General features: G+C 35.7%; 1 protein-coding gene across 22 annotated transcripts in view; it reads right to left on the bottom strand.

Annotated features, from left to right (window-relative positions):
- The window catches only part of ATF7IP (activating transcription factor 7 interacting protein), a 132,490-nt gene that overhangs the window by 60,943 nt on the left and 48,040 nt on the right, over nt 1-23,507 (bottom strand). For 4 of the 22 annotated variants that reach the window (XM_063786353.1, XM_001157281.7, XM_016923004.4 and 1 more), the window contains exons 2-4: nt 11,437-13,001; nt 2,561-2,647; nt 733-878 (exon numbers count right to left, since the gene is read on the bottom strand). In XM_063786353.1, coding sequence (XP_063642423.1) covers nt 733-878; nt 2,561-2,647; nt 11,437-12,994 — 1,791 coding nt within the window. In that variant the 5' untranslated portion in view covers nt 12,995-13,001. Of the gene's footprint in view, nt 1-732; nt 879-2,560; nt 2,648-11,436; nt 13,002-15,421; nt 15,540-16,464; nt 16,610-17,547; nt 17,763-19,974; nt 20,077-23,507 lie in introns of those variants that run through there. The other 18 variants (XM_063786361.1, XM_009424899.5, XM_054663089.2 and 15 more) reach the window with 15 other exon arrangements.

The raw sequence follows: 23,507 nt of genomic DNA, 5'->3' as shown, positions 1-23,507 counted from the left end.
AACCATGAAACCAGCTTTATAAAGATTAAAATGCTAATATTTAAAACTCTAACATTTCCTTTTCACAATAAGATAAAGTTCAATGTGAGAAGGAAAAAGAAAAGCTGAAAAACAACATTCAGTTTTGTTACCAAAGCAAATAAATAAAAATGTTACCTTCTCTCCCTTGTTTTGATAATCATAACCTTTTTTAAAAAAAAAAAAAGATGTAGCCAAAAAGAAGTCAGAAAGAATTTTAAAATTAAATTATCAAGGATAGTAATAGACTTATTTATTTATTTATTTATTTTTTGAGATGGAGTCTTGCTGTGTCACCCAGGCTGGAGTGAAGTGGCATGATCTCGGCTCACTGCAACCTCCACCTCCCGGGTTCAAGTGATTCTCCTGCCTCAGCCTCCCAAGTAGCTGGGATTACAGGCACCCACCACAACATCCAGCTAATTTTTGTATTTTTAGTAGAGTCAGAGTTTCACCATGTTGGTCAGGCTGGTCTTGAACTCCTGACTTCAGGTGATCCATCCACCTCAGCCTCCCAAAGGATTGGGATTACAGGGGTGATCCACCACATCTGGCCAGTAATAGACTTTAAAAGCTCAACCACTTTCTTCAAGTTCGTTCTTTCTATGATAAACCACATTATGTCAATAAAATACAGAATAATGTCAGAAACCTAGAAGAAGATAGTCGTGCTATTTATTCAATATGGTTTATAACTTATAATTGACACAATACCTTTTGAAGTTTCTGGTTAATGTCTCCTTTGGCTGTAATCTTTACTTGAAATTCTGCCTCATATTCTTCTTCCATATATCGACGACGTTTAGACTGTACATTGTCCATGTCTTCTGATTTAGAACGTTTTCGTCTAGAAAATTCATCTGAGAAGAAAAACCACAATGATCACACTCAGGTGTTTTTCTTATAGCTCTTAATGCATATTATCCATCCTTAGCAAAATATTATTTCTATCATAATAGCCTTCTCAACCAACTATTTTGTAAACTGTTTTGGAGATCTTAGAAGGTATATAGCTTTTAGCTTGAAACTTCAAATGACTTTCAATATACTAAATAAGAACTCCCTAATGGTCAAGCAATGCACACTGTGAACACAGAATTTCCTTGAAATCTTCATACTAAGAACTGCCTCACAATTGTGTCATGAAGAAGGTAGATGAAATCATCTCATATTCATTCCTGTAACTAAATGTCACAGTGCACATGAATCCTCTGACAAAATATAGTATTCATTCTCATGTCAGATTTTTAACTATGCACAGCTTTAATTATTTATTCTTTTTCCTCCATAAGTATAGGAAAAAATTCTTAATCATCAGCCTTACAAAACTAGCATAGTAATAGTTATTCTTAACATATCCTAATGAATTTCGAATAAAAATAAAATTAATGTCATTAAAAGTACATTTATAAAGAATATAGACTAGAAGACTTCACTTAGAAAATTTGTTTCACGTGCTGTTAATATTCATGAGATCATATGCAAATTTGTATCTGGTTTCTTCAATATCTAAAAAAATTAAAACACTAATATCTTCACACTTTTTAAACGCAAATGCTCTTATGTGACCATGCCTATCCCTCTGTATGTATCTGTATCTATATGCCTACTTGTAAATCCACTCTATTCTACAATTTCTCTTATAATCTTAACTTACCCATGGTCATATATGGATAGCAGCATGACAGGAAAGTTACTGAACCCAGCTTTCCTGACTTCTAGTCCAATGATCTTTCCATAAACCTAAGGACACTCAGTCCATCATTTCCTTCCCTTCCCATAAAGCTAAAGAACCTTATCTTTCCTTCCCTTTTCCTTCCTTCCTTCCTTCCCTCTTCCTTCCTTCCTGTCTCCCTCCCTCCCTCCTTCTCTCTCTCTCTCTCAAGGTGTCACTCTGTCACCCAGGCTGGAGCACAGTGGCTCAATCATTGCTCACTGGAACCTCAAATTCCTGGACTCAAGCAATACTACCACTGCAGCCTCCCAAGTAGCTGGGACTACAGGTGTGTGCCACCATGCCTGGCTAATTCAAATATTTTTTCTGTAGAGACAGGTTCTTGCTATGTCACCCAGGCTGGTCTTGCATTCCTGGCCTCAAGCAATCCTTCCATCTTGGCCTCCCAAAGTGCTGGCATTACAGGGGTGAGCCACTACATCTGGCCCCATGAAGATAAAGAACCTTAAGTGAACTAAAATACATCCTTCCATTCACTTATGTTAGCCCATACAAAATTCTTGTAGTTTCATTCTCTAAACATAAATCTAAAACAATTTATCTCAAAACACTCAGTAACTTAGTAAATTTTAAGCTAAATCTTTCTGTGGAACAATAAAAAGTATAAATAAACAAAATAAAATATTGAAGTGTATGAAACATACTTTCAGAAATCCTTCAGTTAGCCATCAACAAAATGGTATAGTTGTGAAATTGCAAAATTTTACAATTATTTCATGGGCAAAAAAGAATATTACACGGTTGTAAATATAGAAACAATGAATTATTATTTTTCAATCCAGTTCAAGTTTGTTTATACATGCATACTTTTCTCAGAAGGTCTTTCATCATCTTCATGTATTACTTGCTCTTCTTCCTTAGGTTTGTTGTCCTTTTCATTACTTTCTACTTCTGCTGTTAACAAATATAGAAAAGAAAATCTTACTTCTACTAGAATTCATAACAGCTCACTAATTTACATTTTTAGTCACTATCCAGTTACAAAACCAACCTTTTATGAAATCAGAGTCCCAAAATGTAAAATTTGGGGAGGGGAAAAGGGGAGCAGAAACTGATCGAATGAATGACCACGTCCACATTCAACTGTTCTGCAATTCAGAACAAACTCAACACAGGATTTAATCTTAATATAGATTTTAAGTAATTTTAAAAAATTACTTAATAATTTTCTGTCACCAGTAACATTAACAAAATGTGAAAACAACTGCTGTAGAGCATTTTGATTCCTTTACATTCAATAATTAAAACTAAAATAGTGCCTGTGACAATTATCAAAAAAATTCCAAACTACTGGAAAATTCAAAACAGGTTGAATCCTTAAGTTACTTTAATGCTTATGGTATAGAGAGTTCATAAATAAGGAATGGAAAGGCTATCCCAAATATAATAAAAACTTTAAATATATACCTACTTTGATAACAGTGCCAACAACTGAGCTAGGTGCTTAATATAGTTATCACATGGCCACAATATAATCTCACACTGTAAACTGTATTTTTTGTCATCATATAGATGAGGAAAACATTCAGAAGGGTTAATTTTCTTTTCTTTTTTTTGTTGAGACTGAGTTTCGCTCTTGTCGCCCAGGCTGGAGTGCGGTGGGGCGATCTCGTCTCACTGCAACCTCCGCCTCCCGGGTTCAAGTGATTCTCCTGCCTTAGCCTCCTGAGTAGCTGGGATTACAGGCACCCGCCACTACATCCGGCTAATTTGTTTGTTTGTTTTTGAGATAGAGTCTCACTCTGTCGCCAGGCTAGTGTACAGTAGCGCAATCTTGGCTCACTGCAACCTCCACTTCCCAGGTTCAAGCAATTCTCCTGCCTCAGCCTCCCAGGTAGCTGGGACTACAGGCACCTGCCACCAGGCCCAGCTAATTTTTGTATTTTTAGTAGAGACAGGGTTTCACCATGTTGGCCAGGATGATCTTGATCTCTTGACCTCGTGATCCACCCGCCTCAGCCTCCCAAAGTGCTGAGATTACAGGCATAAGCCACTGCACTGGGCCTAATTTTTTTTATTTTTAGTAGAGACAGGATTTCACCATGTTGGGCAGACTGGTCTCAAACTCCTGACCTCAGGTGATCCTCCCACCTCAGCTTCCCAAAGTGCTGGGATTACAGGCGTGAGCCACCTTGACTGGCCCAGAAGGGTTAATTTGCATAAGTCATATAAAATGTAACAACTGAAGAGTGCTGCCAAAAGATATTGCTAAAAATGTCTATACAATTATATTAAATAAAATCCAAGAGGTACCAAAATGTTCTTTTGGTCAATCAATCAATGTCTCTTCAACTAACCTACTCATTAAATGAGGAATAAGGGAGCTACAAAAAAAAAATCATTAAGATGTTTGACTTCTATTTTCCCCCTTACGTCATTGCAACTTGCTTCTCAGTGGCTTCAATAAAGCATGCTATGTTTCATCACGTACTGCAACTAATATTAAATAAACAATCATAAAGTATATTATGCTATATAAAGATTCTGATATGACATTTCTTCTCCAATCCTCAGGATTTTAATCACAACAGCCCTAATAGCAAAAGTCAAGGTTAAAAAAATTTAAAAGATATTTTAGGTGAAAATAGGCAAGGACAAGGATCATTGATGAATACCTATTAAGGCGCTAGAAGTATTTTTTTCACTGTAAGATAAACAATAAGCTAACACAGTACACAGGATTACTAAAACTATTTTTGAACTTTAAAATAAATTATTTGAAAATTAACTCTCCATTTACTACCCTTTGCTCATTTTAAGTGTTTTAAGACCTCATCTCTCAACCTCAGTTTCAGTGAAATAAAAATTTATGTTTGCTTTCTTGTAAACAGATCACAAACTCATTAAAATACATTTTTCTTTCTATATTTTTCCATATCTTCCTGATTTTAATACTCATTGTTAGTAACTCCTGAGCTTCCTAGTCCCCAGAGTTTCCAGAGAGACAGAGTAACTGGGATGCTTGAGATGAAAGGTTTACATAGTCTTTATTTAGCAAATCCTCACATCGCACAAAGCACAAAATTAGACATGGCTCCAATTAGAGTGACTCCAAGCCACAGCATCCAGAACACAGCAGAGTAAATTGGCCTGCTATGGTTTGCCTCTTTTATACGCATGTTAGTTTCCTCTCCATATGTCAAGCTCAGCTTGAGATTTCTTCATTTTATTCAAAAACCTCCTCCTATCACCCAACTCCCAGTTTCCAGATATGCTTAGAAGATATTACTGGATTCCCAACACTTAAAACACTCAGAATTCACAGAATTAAAATATACGCTAGAGTTTTTTGTAACGGAAAGAACTTGGGATTTAAAAAATGGTATTAACAGATTCTACAGAGACGGGTAGGGCCTTATATTTCTTTAATTTTATTTTGTCCACAAAGCCTGAAGAAAAACTGAGAATGGGTCTCCTTCAACCCAGAGTAATAATCAAAGGCCCTTGGTACACAGACAACTTTAGACATAATTTCAGGTAGTTCCTGGGACTCCTGAAACTCATCCAAATAGTAGGTTAACAATGTCTTTTTTACTGCCAGGTGTGGTGGCTCACACCTATAATCCCAGCACTTTGGGAGGCCGAGGCGGGCAGATCACAAGGTCAGGAGATCGAGACCATCCTGGCTAACATGGTGAAACCCTGTCTCTACTAAAAATATAAAAAATTAGCTGTATGTAGTGGCACATGCCTGTAGTCCCAGCTACTCGGGAGGCTGAGACAGGAGAGTCGCTTGAACCCGGGAGGCGGAGCTTGCAGTGAGCCGATATCGCACCACTGCACTCCAGCCTGGGTGACAGAGCGAGACTCCATCTCAAAAAAAAAAAAAAGAATGTTTTTTTTAGAATCTGTCCTTACTTACAGATAAGTTTCTGTTATAATTCCTCTGATTTTCTTGAGGATAAGGCTATAGCCTTATCACAATTTGGCAAGTTTTCATAGTTCCATATTCTTTCCTTTCAAGCAGACTAGACAGTAAGCTCATTAAGGGCAGATACCAGATCTCATAATTTTGGTAATCCCAAACACTTTGAGAAATAGCTGAGACAAATTACATGTTTAATACTATCAGATGACTACTATCTTTAATAAGGTTCCATTAAGTATAGGTAGAAAACTGTGTTTTTAAAGGATTACAAAATAGAATTTACATTAGGGGACTTAGTTTCCCATTTCAGAATTATACTTTATAGAACTTTATTCTAAGGAAAAATGGAGGACAAAAACCATTGCCTTAGATAAGAGATTGGCAAATCTTTTTTGTAAGCGGCCAAAAAATAGATATTTTCAATCTTGTGGGCCACATGACCTCTGACACAACCTCTTAATTCTGTCCTTGTTGCAGGAATCAGCAATAAGTGCTATGTGACATGTAAACAAATTACCATAGCTATGTTCCAATAAAACTTTATTTACAAAAACAGGGCTCACAGGCCAGTCTACCCCATTCACTGATTTAGATTACTGGCTCCATGAAAATATTTATAACAAAACAAGAAATTCCTACAGACAAATTAAAGACAATATCCATTAGAAAAATGGGCAAAGGAGATGAACAGGCAATTCACAGATAAGGAACTATAAAAGGCCAATAAACATATAAAGATTCTCAACCTAACAAGATCTATCAGAAAAATAAGGCATGACTGGTAATGTGACTTTTCCAGACATTTTGTATTAGTTTTATTTAACCAATACAGAATGGCAAATAATATCTCCTATGTGAATTTTTGTGCTCTCTTTAAAAGCAAAACCTAGCGGGGAAAGTCCCATTGTATTATCTCCAATTCTTCCCCTCCCATTCTCTCTGAAACCCAAATCAGGTTTTCCACTCCACCATTCACCAAAACTGCCCCTCGGTAAAAGTCACCAATGATCTCCAGATTGTTAAATACTTCTCTTCCATCTTATGAGCACACACAGCAGCATTTGATATAGTAAACGGTTACCTTATTCCCTCCTCAAAACAGTGTTTTTACTTGGCTTCTGAAACACCAAAATCTCTCCATTTTCTTCCTACCTCAGGGGCTGCTCTTTCTCAGCTCCTTTGTTGGTTCTTCCTTATCTCCCCAACCCTAAACACTGAAATGCCAAAAGCACAATTCTTGGATCTTTTCTCCATGTATACTCACTCTGAGGTGATTTCATCTTGTCACCTAATAGCTACATGCTACCTACTATATTTTTCTAATACAAGTCAAGTCTCTGATCTGAAATCCAGACTTACACATCTAACTTGGACAACAGTACTCATTTGAAAAATGATCTTCCTCCTATACACCTCCTTCCAAAATCTACTTCATCTTTGGTCTTCCTCAACTCTGAAAAGAAAAATCTGCAAGTTGCACACTAGTGAATAGAACTAAGAAGCTCCACAAAGAGAAGCCAAGTACATAAGTAACAGCTAAATATAAATGGATTGAGATGATAAAGAATTTTAACTGAACACAATAAACAGTGACAACAAATTAACAGTAAATTGACTAAATCATGCCAATTCTATCAATACTAACCTACAGCAAAAATAGAAGGAAGTCTCAAATTCTAGTCTAACGTAATTATCCTCATTAGCATCAGTTTATGTTTATTTTATTTACCTTAAAGATCCAATGAACAAGGGGAGGAAAATATCAACCACAGATTTTTATTTTAATCTGAAATAAAATCTGCAAGGAAACTATGTCAGTGTTTAATGCAAAAAAAATCTAGTTCACTCTAAAACAGATTTTTCTCTTCAAAAATCTTCTGTTTAAGAAAAAAAAGCACGTGGAGGAGGCCTATCCCTATTTTTCCACAAGAAATAGAATGAGAAAGGCCAAAAAAGAAGGGAAGATGGAGAATGCAATAACCCAACAGCTAAGGAGAGTCTCAAGAGGGAAGAACTGTTATTAAGAGGTCATCCAAGTATGGAAGAATAGATAAGACAAAGAAAAGATGTCCCCGGATTTAATAACATGATCATCAATGTCATTTCACTGAGAAAAATTAGGAGGGTGGCAGCTACCAAGGCAGAAATCAAAATCCAATTAAGTGGAAGGCCTAACAGAAGAAGAAATGGTCCTAGCTTTGTTAATATAACTTGAAGAATGGCCCTAAAACAAAGGAAAGAGATGAAATAGTAGTTAGAGGAAAGTATATGGTATGGCGATGAAGCTCCTCTAGTGTTTGAACTTTCCCAGAGAGATAAATCTTTATTTTGCTATCCTCTTTAAACAGATTATCATTTTAATAATTAGTGAGTATTAGTTATAACATAGTACTATGTCACAATTCAGTAATGTCTCTAGACCTATTAAGGTATATATGCAACACTTTTTTAGTTCTTTCTTCTACTTTTGTAAAATTAAAATAGCTTTTCTATTTGCTTTATCTTTCATTATTTCTTGTTGCTGCTGATACACATCACGGTTGCTTTATTTAAAACATATTTGCTAAACAAGTGCCTGAAATGACAGAAGGTTATGCTATTTTCCTTTTACTACACTCATAGATGTTAGTAGCTAGAAGGAAGAGCCAGTACTGAAGCCAACTTTAGTACTTCAGCTAATAATTCTGTGTTCTGAGTATATTAAAAATTAGTCAAGAATAAAGGCATTTATTTAAGTAATATTTCCACAGGAGTACAGCAACATAAATGACATGCAACAGATTCTGTCGCCATATAAAGAGAACAGAGTACAGTTTAAGAACCAATTAAGAAACTATTCTTAAACTCAAAATACACAAAATTACCTTCAGAGGAAGGGGAAAAGATACAAAATAAAAGTTTAGTTATGAGCCAAGAAATTAAATCTATCACTAAATTTACCCTGCTAATAGCATACCATCAGATTAAAGGCAAGTAACCAAAAATATTCCCAACTTTGAATTTTCAAAGTATGCAACATGGATGGCTTAATATTCATCTCTCAGCACTTAACTGCCTTGTGTGGGATGCCCTCCAATATCAAGATTCTGACATAAAGGTACTCATTAAATCATAAGCTGCAATTTGCTTTTTTAACTTTCTTATACAGACTTTTTTTTTTAAAGGACTTATAAGGCTTTTTTATGGACTTGGCCTAGTGCCACACTCTGTATAAACACTTACAGGAAATGGATGAAATTCATTCTCAACACTGTCACCTATTACCTTTCCAAAATGTAAATTTCATTCTCCTCTCTGCTTGAAGTTCTTTATTGGCATTCCAGCGCCATCATAAAGCTTTAGCATTATAACCAAGGTCCTCCATGATATGCTTCTCTTACATTATTGATTATTAATTCACTTTACAAATATTTACTGGGCACTTACTGTGTGCCAGGCACCGTTTTGGCCTGATGATGGTGACTCACAGCAGGAGTAATAACAGTTGTGAATTGGACTCTAGATCTATTATGATAGTAGCACCAACAGAATTTCCTGATGGACTGATTATGGGGTGTGAAAGAAAAAATAAAAATGGTTCCAAAGTTTCTGGCCTCAGCAAGTAGGATGGAGCTGCCATTAAAAGGAATTAGACTTGGCCAGACGCGGTGGCTCACGCTTGTAATCCCAGCACTTTGGGAGGCCGAGGCAGGAGGATCACGAGGTCAGGAGTTTGAGACCAGCCTGACCAACATGGTGAAACCCCGACTCTACTAAAAATACAAAAATTAGCCAGGTGTAGTGTCGCGCACCTATAATCCCAGCTACGCAGGAGGCGGAGTGGGGAGGAGAATCACTTGAACCCGGGAGGCGGAGGTTGCAGTGAGCCAAGATCGTGCCACTGCACTCCAGCCGGGGCAACAGAGCGAGACTCCGTCTCGGAAAAAAAAAAAAAGAATTAGACTCATTAAAACCCTATGTTACAGCAGAGCCAATATAGCAAGACCCTGTCTCTACAAAAAAATTAAAATTTTGCCAAGTGTGGTGGCACATGTCTGTATTCCCAGGTACTCTGGGGGCTTAGGTGGGAGGATCACCTAAGCCAGTAAAGTGGAAGCTGCAGTGAGCTATGATTGTGCCACTGTACTCCAGCCTGGGCAACAGAGCAAGACTCTGTCTCACAAAACAAAAACAAGCAAACAAAAAAAACCTCTATGTTATACAGATATTAAAAGGGGCAAGACATCCCTAATACATCTGGTGCTCTAATAAAGTTACCTTAATCTGCACTCCCAGAATGCCAATTTAACATTATCACTGTACTCACAGTCTTGTATTTAATGGCCTATGATTTAATTCTTGTGTGTATCCTGAGGGCAAATACTATCTTCAAATCTCTAGAACCAAGAAGGGCCTGGCCTGTCTCTTTATATAGGTTTAGTTGAATGCTCTTTGAAAATAAAAAGCCATCTTTTTTTTTTTTTTTGAGGCAGGGTCTTACTTTGTCACCCAGGCTGGAGTACAGTGGCGCGATCTCGGCTCACTGCAGCCTCGACCACCCAGGTTCAAGTGATCCCCCTTCCTCAGGCCCTCAAGTACCCTGGACTACAGACAAGTGCCACCACGCCTGGCTAATTTTTGTATTTTTGTAGAGACGGGGTCTCACCATGTTGCCCAGGCTGGTCTCGAACTCCTGAGCTCAAGCAATCTGCCTGCCTCAGCCTCCCAAAGTCCTAGGATTACAGGTGTGAGCCACCTTACCTGGCCAAAAAAAAAAAAAGCCATTTTTTAATAAGAAAAAAATCTCTACCTCCAAAAGCTGGTATGATATATTGGGGAAAAAAGTTGTCTCTGTCTCTTAGACCTGCCTCCATTTTTTTTTCTTTGAAGAAATTAGATGGTGTTTTATGCTAGCAAGGTCACTTCTCTCAGAGATGTCTAAATCTAAAAGAATGTGATATAATGGGAAAAGAAAGGTATTCATGCTTTTCTCAGTCTTCCACAGGCTGAGAAAGTTTCATAGAGGAATAATGTTTTTCAGTTTGACCATAAAAGAAGGTAGAATTTTTCTCATTCTTTTTCTCTAGGAATAATAAATAAAATAAAAGAGATGGGAGAGATAGGTACTGAACAAATCATAAAGTTAATGTACCTTTTACATAAGGAGTTTGAAATCAACCTAAAAGTAACAGAGATCTAAGACATAGACGGACAATATCAAATAAGAGAACTGGGTTACAGGGAGCTCATTCAGAAAATGAGGAAGAGAATAGGTTGGGTAGAATCAAAAGGGCTGAGGAAGCAAATGGGTAAAGTCTTTATCAAATGGATAATCAAGCTTTAAGGTTTCTGGCTTACAACAATGGTGCTGTCATTCCTGGACAAAGAATATTAAGGAACAGGATTTCATTGGGAATATTAATTGAAAATACAATTTGTTACACTTGAAGCAAATAGATTAAACTATTAGGCTTTTAGTTCTAAGTTATTTGTTCGCTAAGTGATAGCAAGAAAGAACTGCTACAACTCTAGTCAATTATGTACTAACTTAAACTGTTATCTCAGTGTTATGGTGCTCTACTTCATCTCTATTTCCAGACTATAAGGGCATATTTTCTACTTATTTTATCTCCCTTCTTAGTATTTAGCACAATGCTACTCACAGAGTAGACATACTAATTCTGAATTCTAGGAAGTTAAGACATCTTTCTATAGAGTCATCACTATTCTCAACTTTCTCTGCAGCTAAAATAAATTTAAAACATTATGATAATGTTTTATTAAACAGTTCATCAAAGTCAATAAAAAATCTTTAACATTTAAGTTATATGCTAACCTGGAGAGCACGTTTCATTTTGCGATATAACTTCAGACTCATCTTTTTCACCCGAAATATCCTCTTCATCAGAGAGGACCAGAAAGGCTTCTTTTGGCAAACTCTCACTACTTTCTTGTTTAGATGGTGAACCAAAAGAACTTTCCATTTTCTCTTCCAAATCTGGATTTGTCTCATCGATTGGAAGGAGAGATGTTTTAGAAAAGCAAGTAAGTTCATCCTCAGAAGGTGCAAGCTTTTCCAAAATAGGAATGATTTCATCTGTCTCCATAGAGTCTGTATTTTCTAAGATATTCTCACTTTTGTCATCTTCAATAACATTTTCATTAATCGTTTCTACATGATCTGCAGAAGTTTCATCTTCATTCTTTTCACCTTGGTCAATTTCCATACTGCTAGATATAGCATCTTCTCCAAGAGCAAGCTCTGTGATAGTATCTTCCTCTACCTTCTTTTCATTTTCAGGAGGTCGATCTGAACAAATAGTTGTATCATCTGTTTCTAGAGTTTCTTCATTAGCATCAATATTATTATCAGTTTTATTTTTCTCATCCAATGAGTCTTTACTCTGAATTTGCTCTAATTTTTCATCAGCTCCATTTTTTTCAAGAAAATCATCATCTTTATTGCTACTTGGTTCTATATTGTCAATTTCAGGAACTGGTTCACAAACTGGTACAGACTTTGGTTCAAAGGTACGATCAAAGGTTGATTCAGAAGTCAGCTCATCAGAGGCCAGTTCACCAGTGGCCAGATCATCAGAGGCCAGTTCACTAGAGGATAGATCACCAGAGGCCAGATCATCAGAGGCTGGATCAGTGGAAGCTGGTGCTCCAGAAGCCAGATCAACAGAAGTTATTTCACTAGAGGCTATATCATCAGCGGCACAATCACCAGAAATGGGTTCAACAGGGACCGGTTCACCTGGGATGGGATCACTAGAGGTGGGATCACCAGAGGAGAGATCATCAGCAGTGGCATCACCAGAGGTGGCATCACCAGGGGACACATCACCAGAAGGGGCATCACCAGAGGTTGCATCACCAGAGGCAGCATCACTAGAGGAGGGCTCGCTAGAGGTGGGATCACCAGAGGTGGAATCACCAGAGGCCAGTACTCCGGAGGCTGGATCTCCGGCATCCAGATCACCAGGGGCTGGATCACCAGAAACTGGTTCAGCAGGCAGTTTAGAGACTGGTTCTGGAGTTATATTATGGGGAGACAAAGGTTCACAATTTAAATCATCATCCTGCTTGTTTTTTACATTAACACTTAGGATACAGGGTGTTTCCTTCCATTCTGCTTTACTTCCTTCAGGATCAAAACAAATCTCCTCAATGCCATTCACCTCTTCCTTGTCTTTAATGTAATCCATGTTTTCCAAAGGTGAGGTTGGGTCCAAATCTCCATTTTCATGGTTGCCATTTAACAGCTTGACATCAGTTTTCAACAGTTCTTCTTTGACCTTGTACACTGCTTCAAGTTGCTGACGATCACTCACTCTCATCGTTTTTCGAGCCTTAAAGACTTTTTTCTGAGGTTCTTCTAAACTGTCCATTCTGAATCTTTAAGAAAAAAGAGAAAGAGAGTTTAATAACTGAAACAGAAGCCACCTAATTGTAGACTTAATACAAATTGATCTTAGAAGAGATGCAAGCAGCACACTTCATGTAATGTTTAAGACATAGAAAACCTACTGCTTGTTGTATACTAATTATCATATTTACTGCATCTGTGTAATACAAAATCAAAAATGGCCATAGTCTACTAGAAAATCAACTAGAAAGTATTAGGGGGAAAAGGGACAAGTTTTTTTTTTCAATATGGAATTCACAGAGTATGGAGATGTTTAAGCAAAAAAAAGGTAGATAAAGTAAAAAAAAAAAAAAAAGTACCTGAAGAAAATGAGAAAGAAAAATAAAAGTGTAAGAACAAAAACAGTAGGGAAATAACAGGTATAGAGATAAAGGAAAAAGGAGGAAGAATTAAGAAACATGTAAGGAAAGATTACATTTGCAACCAAGCATACTTAGATTGGCAGAACTATAAACATATTAACAAAAGATTACCATCAAGAAAGAAAATTCACAACAATGGGAGAAAATATTTGCAAATCATATGCCTGATAAGACTTTTATCTCAAATCTAGAATTTCATATCTAGAATACAGAATATATATTTATATAGAATACAGACTTTTATATCTAGAATATCTAAGAACTGCTATAATTCAATAATAAATCACCCAATTTAAAAATGGTCAAAGGACTTGAACAGACATTTCCAGAAAGAGACCCCTAAGCCAAAAGTCCATAAGCAATAAACATCATGAGACATCAGGGAAACGCAAGTCAAAACCACAATGAAATAACACTGCACACACGACAGGACGGCTACAATCAACGAGAATAATGAGTGTTGGCAAGGATGTGAAAAAACTGGAACTTTCATACAATGATAGTGGGATTGCAAATAGGTGCAGCTGCTTTGGAAAACAGGCAGTTCCACAATATGTGAAGTACAGAGTTGTCATATGACCCAGTGATTCCATTCCATTCATTTCCCAAGAGAAATGAAAACATATGTCCACACAAAAACTTGTACACAAATGCTCTATAGAGGCACTACTCATAATGGCCCAAAACTGGAAACAACCTAAATGTTCCATAACTGATGAATGGATAAATAAAATGTGCCATACCCCTACAACAGAATATCATTCAACCACAAAGGGGAATGAAGTACTGAACATGCTACTACATGCATAAACCTTAAAAATATGCTGAGTGAGAGAAGCCAGTCACAAAAGGCCACATACTGAATGATTCAATTTATATGAAATGTCCAGAGTAGGCAAATCTAGAGACAGAAAGTAAATCAGTGACTACCTAGGGTTGGAAGATTCTGGAGAAAATGAGGAGTAGCTGCTAAAGGGTACAGGATTTCTTTACAGGGTTATGAAAATGTTCTAACATTGATTATGGTGATGATTATACAGCTCTGTGAATATACTAAAAATAACTGAATTGTACTTTAAGTGGGTGAATAGTAGATATGTGGTTTTATCTCAGTAATGCCACTACAAAAAAATTTCAAAATAAATACAAAGGTTGTGTGTGTGTGTGTGTGTGTGTGTGTGTGTGTGTGTGTGTGTATTATCTTTTTTTGGTAAGTTGTGCTATAGTTTTATCAATTCTATTCACTTATTAAAGTATGAGCCTTTACTTGGCTGATATTTCTTAGTTTTATATCTGCTTTCTTGTTTTAATTATTTACTCTAATATTTATTATCTCTTTTCACTTACTTTTTCTTGGAAAGAGCTTAACATGTCATCCTTTTCCTTGAGATTCAAGCTTAAGTGTTATTTTCAATCTTTCTTCTTTTGTAATGTGTGCATATAAAGCTATAAATTTCCCTCTAAGAGCTGCTTTAGTTGCATCTCACATTTTAATGTGTCATTTACATTATTCTGTTAAAATATTTTCTAATTTCCATCATGATTTCTTCTTTCATCTATGACTTATTTAGAAGTAGGTTTCTTAAAAAGGTAATGAATTCTGACCAAGTGAAGCTCACTTAGAAAAATACAAGGCTGATTTCACATTCAAAAATCAAGCAGTGTTGACCATGAACAAGCCATGATGCATTCTGACTTTATTTCATGCCCAGCAGAGTGTACAATTACGAGTTTTGCCTAAACTGAATGTCTGGTACCAGGATGTTACTGACTGAATCGTGCAGCATCCCACATCCCACATCCCCAGAAAGATATTAGTCTTAAGCCCCAGTACCTCAGAATGTGACCTTATTCGGATAGGGCCTTTACAGTGGTAATCAAGGTAATATAAGGGTACTAAAGTGAGCCCTAATCCAATACAATTGCTGTCCTTATAAAAAGGGGAAAATCTGGACACAGACAGACATGCACACTGGGAGAATGCCATGTGACAATTGAAGTTATGGTACCACAAGCCAAGCAACTACCAGAAGCTAGGAGAGAGGCCTGGAACAGATCCTTCCTCAGCACCCTCAGAGGGAGAATGGCAATGACAACACCGTGATTTCAAATGTGTTGCCTCCAGAACTCCGAGACGATAAACTTCTGTTAAGCAAAAAAGAAAACCACAAAACAAATCAAGCTATTTAATTCACCACATAAACAGAACAGAGGGACAAAATGAACAAAGGATTACCTCAACAAATACAGAATATTCATTTGACAAAATTCAAGACTGATGCATAATTACAACTTGCCAGAAACTAAGAATACAAGGAAACTTACTCAAATCTGATAAAGGTTATCTACCAAGAAAACTAGAGATATCATGTCTGATATTGAAATAGGATCAGAAGAAAACAAGGATGTTTCCTGTAACCATTTCCTTGTTAACATCTGGCCAGTGCAATAAAGGCAAACAAAAGAGCACAAGGATGTGGTTCTGAAGAAAAACAATGTCATCAATCAATAGTAGAATAAAACAAAATTTCTTTAAGGACTAAGATGTACAGGAGGCAGGAATACTGTTTTCACATTGGATAGTCACTTACCATTACCATCACCAGTAGGAATGATATGGTAGAATACATTTGCTTTGGCCTGAGAAAGAAAGAAAAGCAGCCCCTGATGCCTGGAAACTTAACTGATACTCACAGTTAGGGCTCAATGTTGTTAATGGATCTGATGCTTACAGTTAAGCCATGCTGTTCTCTGGTTGGACATAAAACCAACTCAGAGAACATTCAAGTCAGACAAGGTCACTGTGCAACCCACAAAATTCCAAACATCCCCCCTCACTAAATGAGTGATGGCTATTTCTTTATTTTTTTTTCTTTTTTTTTCTTTTTGAGACGGAGTCGTGCTCTGTCGCCCAGGCTGGAGTGCAGTGGCTTGATCTCGGCTCACCGCAAGCTCCACCTCCTGGGTGCATGCCATTCTCCTACCTCAGCCTTCTGAGTAGCTGGGACCACAGGTGCCCGCCACCACGCCCGGCTAATTTTTTATATTTTTAGTAGAGATGAGGTTTTACCGTGTTAGCCAGGATGGTCTTGATCTTCTGACCTCGTGATCCACCTGCCTCGGCCTCCCAAAGTGCTGGGATTACAGGTGTGAGCCACCACACCCGGCCAACTTCTTTATCAATTACAGCTTTATCTTGTAATAGTCTGTCCTCCCTATATAGATAAAATTTATTGAGATACCCAAGTATAGAAGTGCCCCCACTTTCTGATGTCACCCAATCCACGATAAGGATCTACTTCCTTCATCTCTCCCCAAAATAACCCAAACTATACTATACTCAAATCCTATACTAGGTTTTTTCTAACATCCTCTTACTGATTGATGTGCCTTACAGTTTCCCCATAGTGAACATTATTTCCTCCCTGCAGCAAATAGTAAACCTAACTTTTTCAATTACAAAGGTGTTCCTGCTGGTCTTTGGCTGAAGGGCATAAAATAATAAGCCTAGCCTACTTGCTGGAAGCCAATTCAGCTTGAGATTCTAGCACTTTGTCAGAGAATTTCTAGACTGTGATACATTCTGTATTCATTCTCTCACTTTAAGCCAATTACTTAGAACATATTTCTTATTCTACCCATTTTATTTGAATTATATAACTAAATCAACTATTTAGAAAAATTACTCTTCATTTAAACAGAAACCTTAATACAAAATGTATATATAATAATACAAAACCTTAATACAAAATTATACAAAATTTGTATAATATAATACAAAACATTATGTTAAGGGTTTTTAATTACAGACTAAAATTTCACACCTTCAAGGTTTTTCCCTTCCTGTCATTACAAAGTTTTGCTAACTGCAAAATTTTCTGCAAAAGATACAGATACAATGCATTGTCTTTTGCTGTCACTTTTCCTTACTAATTCCAAAACTACAAAATAATTGTTTATAATATAAGTAGTATAGTTACCCTTTAAGTATTTCAAAATACTGAAAGGCCATTCTTTTGAACTTTAGCCTCATAATATCCACATTTCTCAGATATTAGATGGACAGCTGGTAGTTATTACCAATTGCATTAAAAGTATTCCTTTTAAAAAATTCATAACTTTTAATAACCCAATTAAGAACATGAACTCTTACATTAAAAGTAAGCATTCCTTTAAAAAAATTCATAACTTTTAATAACCCAATTAAGAACATGAACTCTGTAGACTGTAGACAGATTCACAGATTTGAATTCCAACTCTCCCAGGAAACCTACTGTGTGAGACTGGGCAAATTACCTAACATCAATTTCTTAGTTTTGGTTACCTTAAAAAGGGACTAATACCAACACCTGTCACAAAGGTTGCCATGAGAACTAAATGAGATTCTATACATTAAGCACTTGGAATGTAGTAAGAACTCAATAAATGTTATAACCATCACCATCTATATATTCAGGATAACGTTTTTAGGAATAAACTAAATATTCAGGATAATGTTTTTAGGAATAAACTAAAGAGTCTAAGACAAATTCCTCTTTGGTATTTTTTATATAAATTAGAAAATCCAACATGTAAACCTCACAGTTAATATTAAATTGCCACCACCAAATAATATTTAATAAAAATATATAATTTAAGAAAAGTTGATTTTATCAATAAAATTGTCATTAACTTCAGTAATAATAAAGCACTCTAAAAAGAATTATAGAATAACTACCATCCATACCCACAAGGGAGCACACTACAGCCATTTACCAGATCTTACGGGTTCTAAATATAATAAAAAACAGACAAAGCAATAAGGAAGTAACACGAACAATTAGTTCAAACTAGTTCAGCCATATCTGTACAAACCAATCAGCAGTCTGCTTTTAGAAATGTATTTTGCATTAGCAAAGCATATTTGAGAAAGATACACATTAGAGAAGGGTGTGTTACCTGCAAACAAGTTTCCATGGCTGTAATACCAGTGCAAAACACTTTCAAGGATCATTTTAGTACTGTCGCCTAGAACTAAGATGCCATTCATAAAACTATTCTATAAAATAAATGTATTTTAGTACATTTAGTATTTTAGGTGGCAACTCAAATCAGAAAGCTTTCACATGACTGTAATTCATTTTCACAGAAAAAAAGCATTGGTATTTTACGGCAGAAGATGTCTGCCATGTCTAAAAGTAACTGCAAAACATGATGAACTAGTTTCTCCTGAAAGTATTTTTTTCATGAGGATGAGAGTCAAAATAATGTTTTTTAAGTCTCTGTATATTCAAGAACTCTGGGGAAATAATATCACTAATAAAACCTTTTTCTATAGGAATTTATATTTAAATAACCAGAGAAGGGTATGTTACCTGCAAATAAGTCTCTCTGGCTTGGAATTTTTTTTTTCAAATTTTTGGTAAATTATTTTTAAAATATTTTTAAGGAAAGCCCAACGAGCTTCTTCTTTAAATGAAAACATTACTCTCTTCTCTGCTTCATCCCCCTCCACCCACTTCTTTCTAGCAAGAGATCATAGCAATGAAACAACAAAGGGAAGCTGTTATGTCTTAGCCTACAATCTGCCTGCTCAAAAAGCTCAAGAATTTAAATGGCTGTTCAAGAGCTGCTCACAAACTCAGCCAATCAGCAGCCAGCATTCTGATTCCTGCCCAGCAACAGGAGACAGACAATAAGGTCAGAAAAACATAGTTAAACAAAAACTGTATCTGCAATACTTAAGTGTGGTTCTTTGTTTGAAATAAGTAATCTAGAACACAGTTTACATAAAACCCTAAATCCACGTAACATGCATTAAATATACCACACACATAAATGGATAAGATTTACATCTTTTATGCTATTTGCTTTAATAAATATCCATGAACATTTCAAGAAATATACATTAATATAAATTAATTTCCTACCTGAGGAATAAGTCAAACATGGACAATATACGAAAGAACATATTTTTCTATACAATGCAAAATTCAAATGTAAATTTCTTTTTAAAAATTCCATAGACCATATATATAAAATATATAAATCTAGCAAAACCTTAAATCCAGACAAGTAAAAAAAAAATCTTCATACCCATCTACCACTATTGTTACAGATTTCCAATTCCAAAAATTAATAGTATTCTGGACCCAAAGGATTACTAGGGATAGTATTATGAAGTGTTGTGCTGTCTACTGCACTGAACTGACTTAGTTTAATTCATCTAATGAAATCTAAATGTCTGATTCTGGACAACCTATATTAAGTGGTATAAGTACAATTACTACATCCTTTTCTCCTTAACTGCCTTTCGCAGCAAGTTACAAAAGGTTATATGAGATATCCTTTCAAAGCTTTATTATAAAACAAATGTGTGGATTATAAAGTAAATATTCATGAAAATTAAAGACATTTTTATTATATTACACCATTCTATAGTTCTTTAAATATAGGATTATAAAATAAAAATGGAAAATTTGTTATCAGAATTTTTTTCTCAAATTCACTACTTATTAGGTGTTCTTAATAACCAAGTTTTAAAAATAAACCTCATTTCCCCCCTTCCTTACAGATGAACCTTGTAATTTTTCAAACATACCCAAGAGGGAGCTTGCTGCAGCCATACTCTTAGTTTATATAATCTCCCCACAGGAAAAATATATCAACAGCTGCTTCAATGTTTCAGTCCTGTGAGAGAACTGAAATTCACTGTCTGATTGGCTCAAAGCCGAAATAGTCTAAAACCAATCAGACATCAGTGTCACAAACCTTGCCCAGCAACAAGGGAAGAAGATGAGGGCAAGAGCTCTATTAAAAATGCAAAGGATGTGAAAATCAAGGTGAACAATGAAATGGAAACATTAGGAATATAACTCTAGATGCTCTGTTTGAAAAACAGGTCATGGTAGGGTTTCTTTGATTAAATAAACTAGGGTCTGTACTGCTTTCCAAGAACAGACTTAACTAAGTACCACGATTGTTGGGTCAAAAAGCATATACAACACATAGACAAAACAAATGCTGTATTAATTCAAAGTAATGAATATCTGATGAAGTATACTTCAAAATAAAACTAAAGCAAAAGCTTAGAAAACATCAAGCAAAACCTTTTAAGTGGACATGGCATTTCTATCTTTGACAAAGGCATTCCAATTATATTCATGCTGTTGCCTGAGAGTACAACATTTTTCTGAATAAAAATTTCATTCATTTTTCTACTGAAAATAATTTTAATTTGAGTTTATTTTCATTAAATGGCTGAATTAAATATTAAATAATCACTTTATGCTGATAATTTCTAACCTCTTTAGAAATGCAACTCTGCTATTAGATTCTTTAAGAATCCCATTCTCAGTTGAAAACTGTATGATTTTATTTTACACTTCTAAATTTTGCTTGAGAATTTGCAATACTCTTAAAAATAAAATCATAAAGAATAGTGGGTTGCACAAAAGATGCTAATAATCTCCTTTACTGCTTACTGCCCATTAAATAGACTACTGAATCTGTTCACTCACTTTGATACTTATCTGCTCAAATTTAGTATAAAGATTTTGAAATTTTTATTTTAAATACCATGTCCATCAGTATTTGTGGGAGACTGGTCCCAGGACTCCCTACAGATAACAAAATCTGACAATGTTCAAGTCCCTTATATAAAGTAGTGTAGTATTTGCATATAACCTATGCACATATTGCTGTATACTTTAAATTATCTTTAAATTACTTATAATACCCAGTATAACATAAAGGCTATGTAAACAGATGTTACACTGTTGCATTGTCAGCTACGGTTCTCTTAACTGGTATAAAATAACTGTCACTAGCTATCCTGCCATCTTAAAAAAAAAAAAACAGTAAGTGGTGAAATCTGTTTATCAAATACTCATAAACTCAGTTGAGTAAGTTATCAAGTGATCATAATATTTGACACTTTCACAAATTAACCCCTCTGCCTGTCACCGACCAAAATGTGGAATGCAATATCCCCAAACTAAATTGTAAAAAATAACCAACCACAAAGGAAATTGGGAGTTTGCTTTACCAACAATTCCCTAGACAAGGTTACCAACAATTCCCTAGACAAGGCAGGAGTAAATCATGTCCTTAAAAGTTTGGTTACATCAAAGCCAGAACTGTCACTACAATCTAACTTCTTGTTGCATTCAGTGCTATGTTTTCAGAAATTTTGGAATGGTCCACATGATAAAAACATAAGATACCTTAAAATTACTTCTCCAAGTCAATTTTTGGGATCATTGTGTTACATGGGCAAAATAAAATTAAATGACCTGATCCAACAAATGCCATTTTAGAATACATAGAGCAAATTACACCCCCTTAGAAAATTGGCCAATTTTCCATCAAGGCCCTACTCACTAGCTTGCCAAACTCTACTATCCCTATGCAGATAAGGAGTGAAGTTACAGAAGGTCTTGTATTTATCTCCACAGGCATTTAAGAAATCATTTGTCCAGAGCTGGGCGCAGTGGCACATACTTGTAATCTCAGCTACTTGGGAGGCTGAGGCAGTGGACTGCTTGAGCCTAAAGGGTAGAGACCAACCTGGGCAGCACAGCAAGACCAGGTCTCATTAAAAAAATAAATAAATAACCAGCAGTAGAAATCATTTGTCCAAACGTACTTTTCACATTTTGCTTGGGTGAAGTAAAACACCCAGAATGAGGTATGAGGAGTTGAAAGATGTAAATCCTTCAAATGCCTGGAAATAACTCTTACTTTTCTTATTAACCCAACCTAAAGAGAAAAGCTGGACAGCTAACTTTCTGTGTCAGTCACCTTTTACTAGATGATAATGCAGCAACAACAACAATAAAATTTCACTGGCTAATAACTGTATACTTTTTCATTATTCTAGGACACCAGGCTGAAGGAACAGCACCCCCTCACCCCATCTAGGCCTTGTGGCAGAGGTAAAAGACCAATATGACAGAGATATACAGTATACAATAGCTTTTAGCTAAGGTGTCCAAACTTTTGGCTTCTCTAGGCCACAATGAAAGAACTGTCTTGGGTCACACATAAAATACGTTAATGATAGCAGATGAGCTGAAAAACAAAATTTCATAATGTTTTAAGAAAGTTTACAAATTTGTGTTGGGCTACATTCAAAACAGCCCTGGGCTCTACGCAGCCTGTGGGCCCTGGGCAGGACAAGCTTATTTTAAAGCTTTTGCTTAGACATGGTGTACATTACTTTCATTCACATTCCATTGGCTAAAACCAAATTAGTCACTAAGGGCATGGGAAGTAAAAAATCTCCCAAGGGGAAACACCTCATGTCACATGGCAAAAGGTAGAGACATATAATCCTCTTGCTGTAAAGAAGTATAATTATAAAATATCATGCAAACTATCACACTTTAAAATACACATATTCTAAAAAGCTTGGCATAACAAAAAGACTTCTGAACTAACAAAACTAGGTTCTATTCCATGTTCTAACATTAGTATACAACCACCACAGAATAAATCAATTTAACTCTCTGGAGTTCAGTTTCCTCAACTGTAACACTGAAGAAGTTAGGGCAGATGCTTGCTAAGTTCCATTCTAGCCCAAGTTTTAGCTATACTGACACATATAATTTTTTATTATGAAATAAAAATAAAGTGCCCTGTACAACACAACAGCTTACTCCTTCTTCTCCATTCTTGACTCCTAAATGCAAAGATAAGCATAATCTTGAATTTGATGTTTATTATTCCCAACCATGCCTTATAAATTCTGCCTTTTATTAACACCTTGAAAAAAAACCCTTTTATTACACACCTTGAAAGGAGAAAAAGAAACTGATGCTTATCGAGGAATAATATATGTGAGTCACTATAACAAAACATATCCTTTTCTCATTAGTTTATGTGATAATTTATATAATTTCAACTTTACATATGATGTGAATTAATAAATCAATAATTATATTACTATCAATAATTACACAAATAGTAATTTTAACTTGGTAAGGTAAAGCAGACACCCAATTCAGTACCAAGTTGTTTTCTTCAGCACAGGAACCCTTCTTATGCATTTCATCATTTAAGTTTTGGTACCATTTTAATAGAATGTTCAGCAATTGTCTTCTTTATCTCTTTGAAAATGGAGATGCCATTTAA

This window comes from Pan troglodytes, chromosome 10 (genome assembly GCF_028858775.2).
Source record: "Pan troglodytes isolate AG18354 chromosome 10, NHGRI_mPanTro3-v2.0_pri, whole genome shotgun sequence".
Classification (NCBI taxonomy): Eukaryota; Metazoa; Chordata; class Mammalia; order Primates; family Hominidae; genus Pan; species Pan troglodytes.
This window is presented reverse-complemented; position numbering and strand designations above follow the sequence as displayed.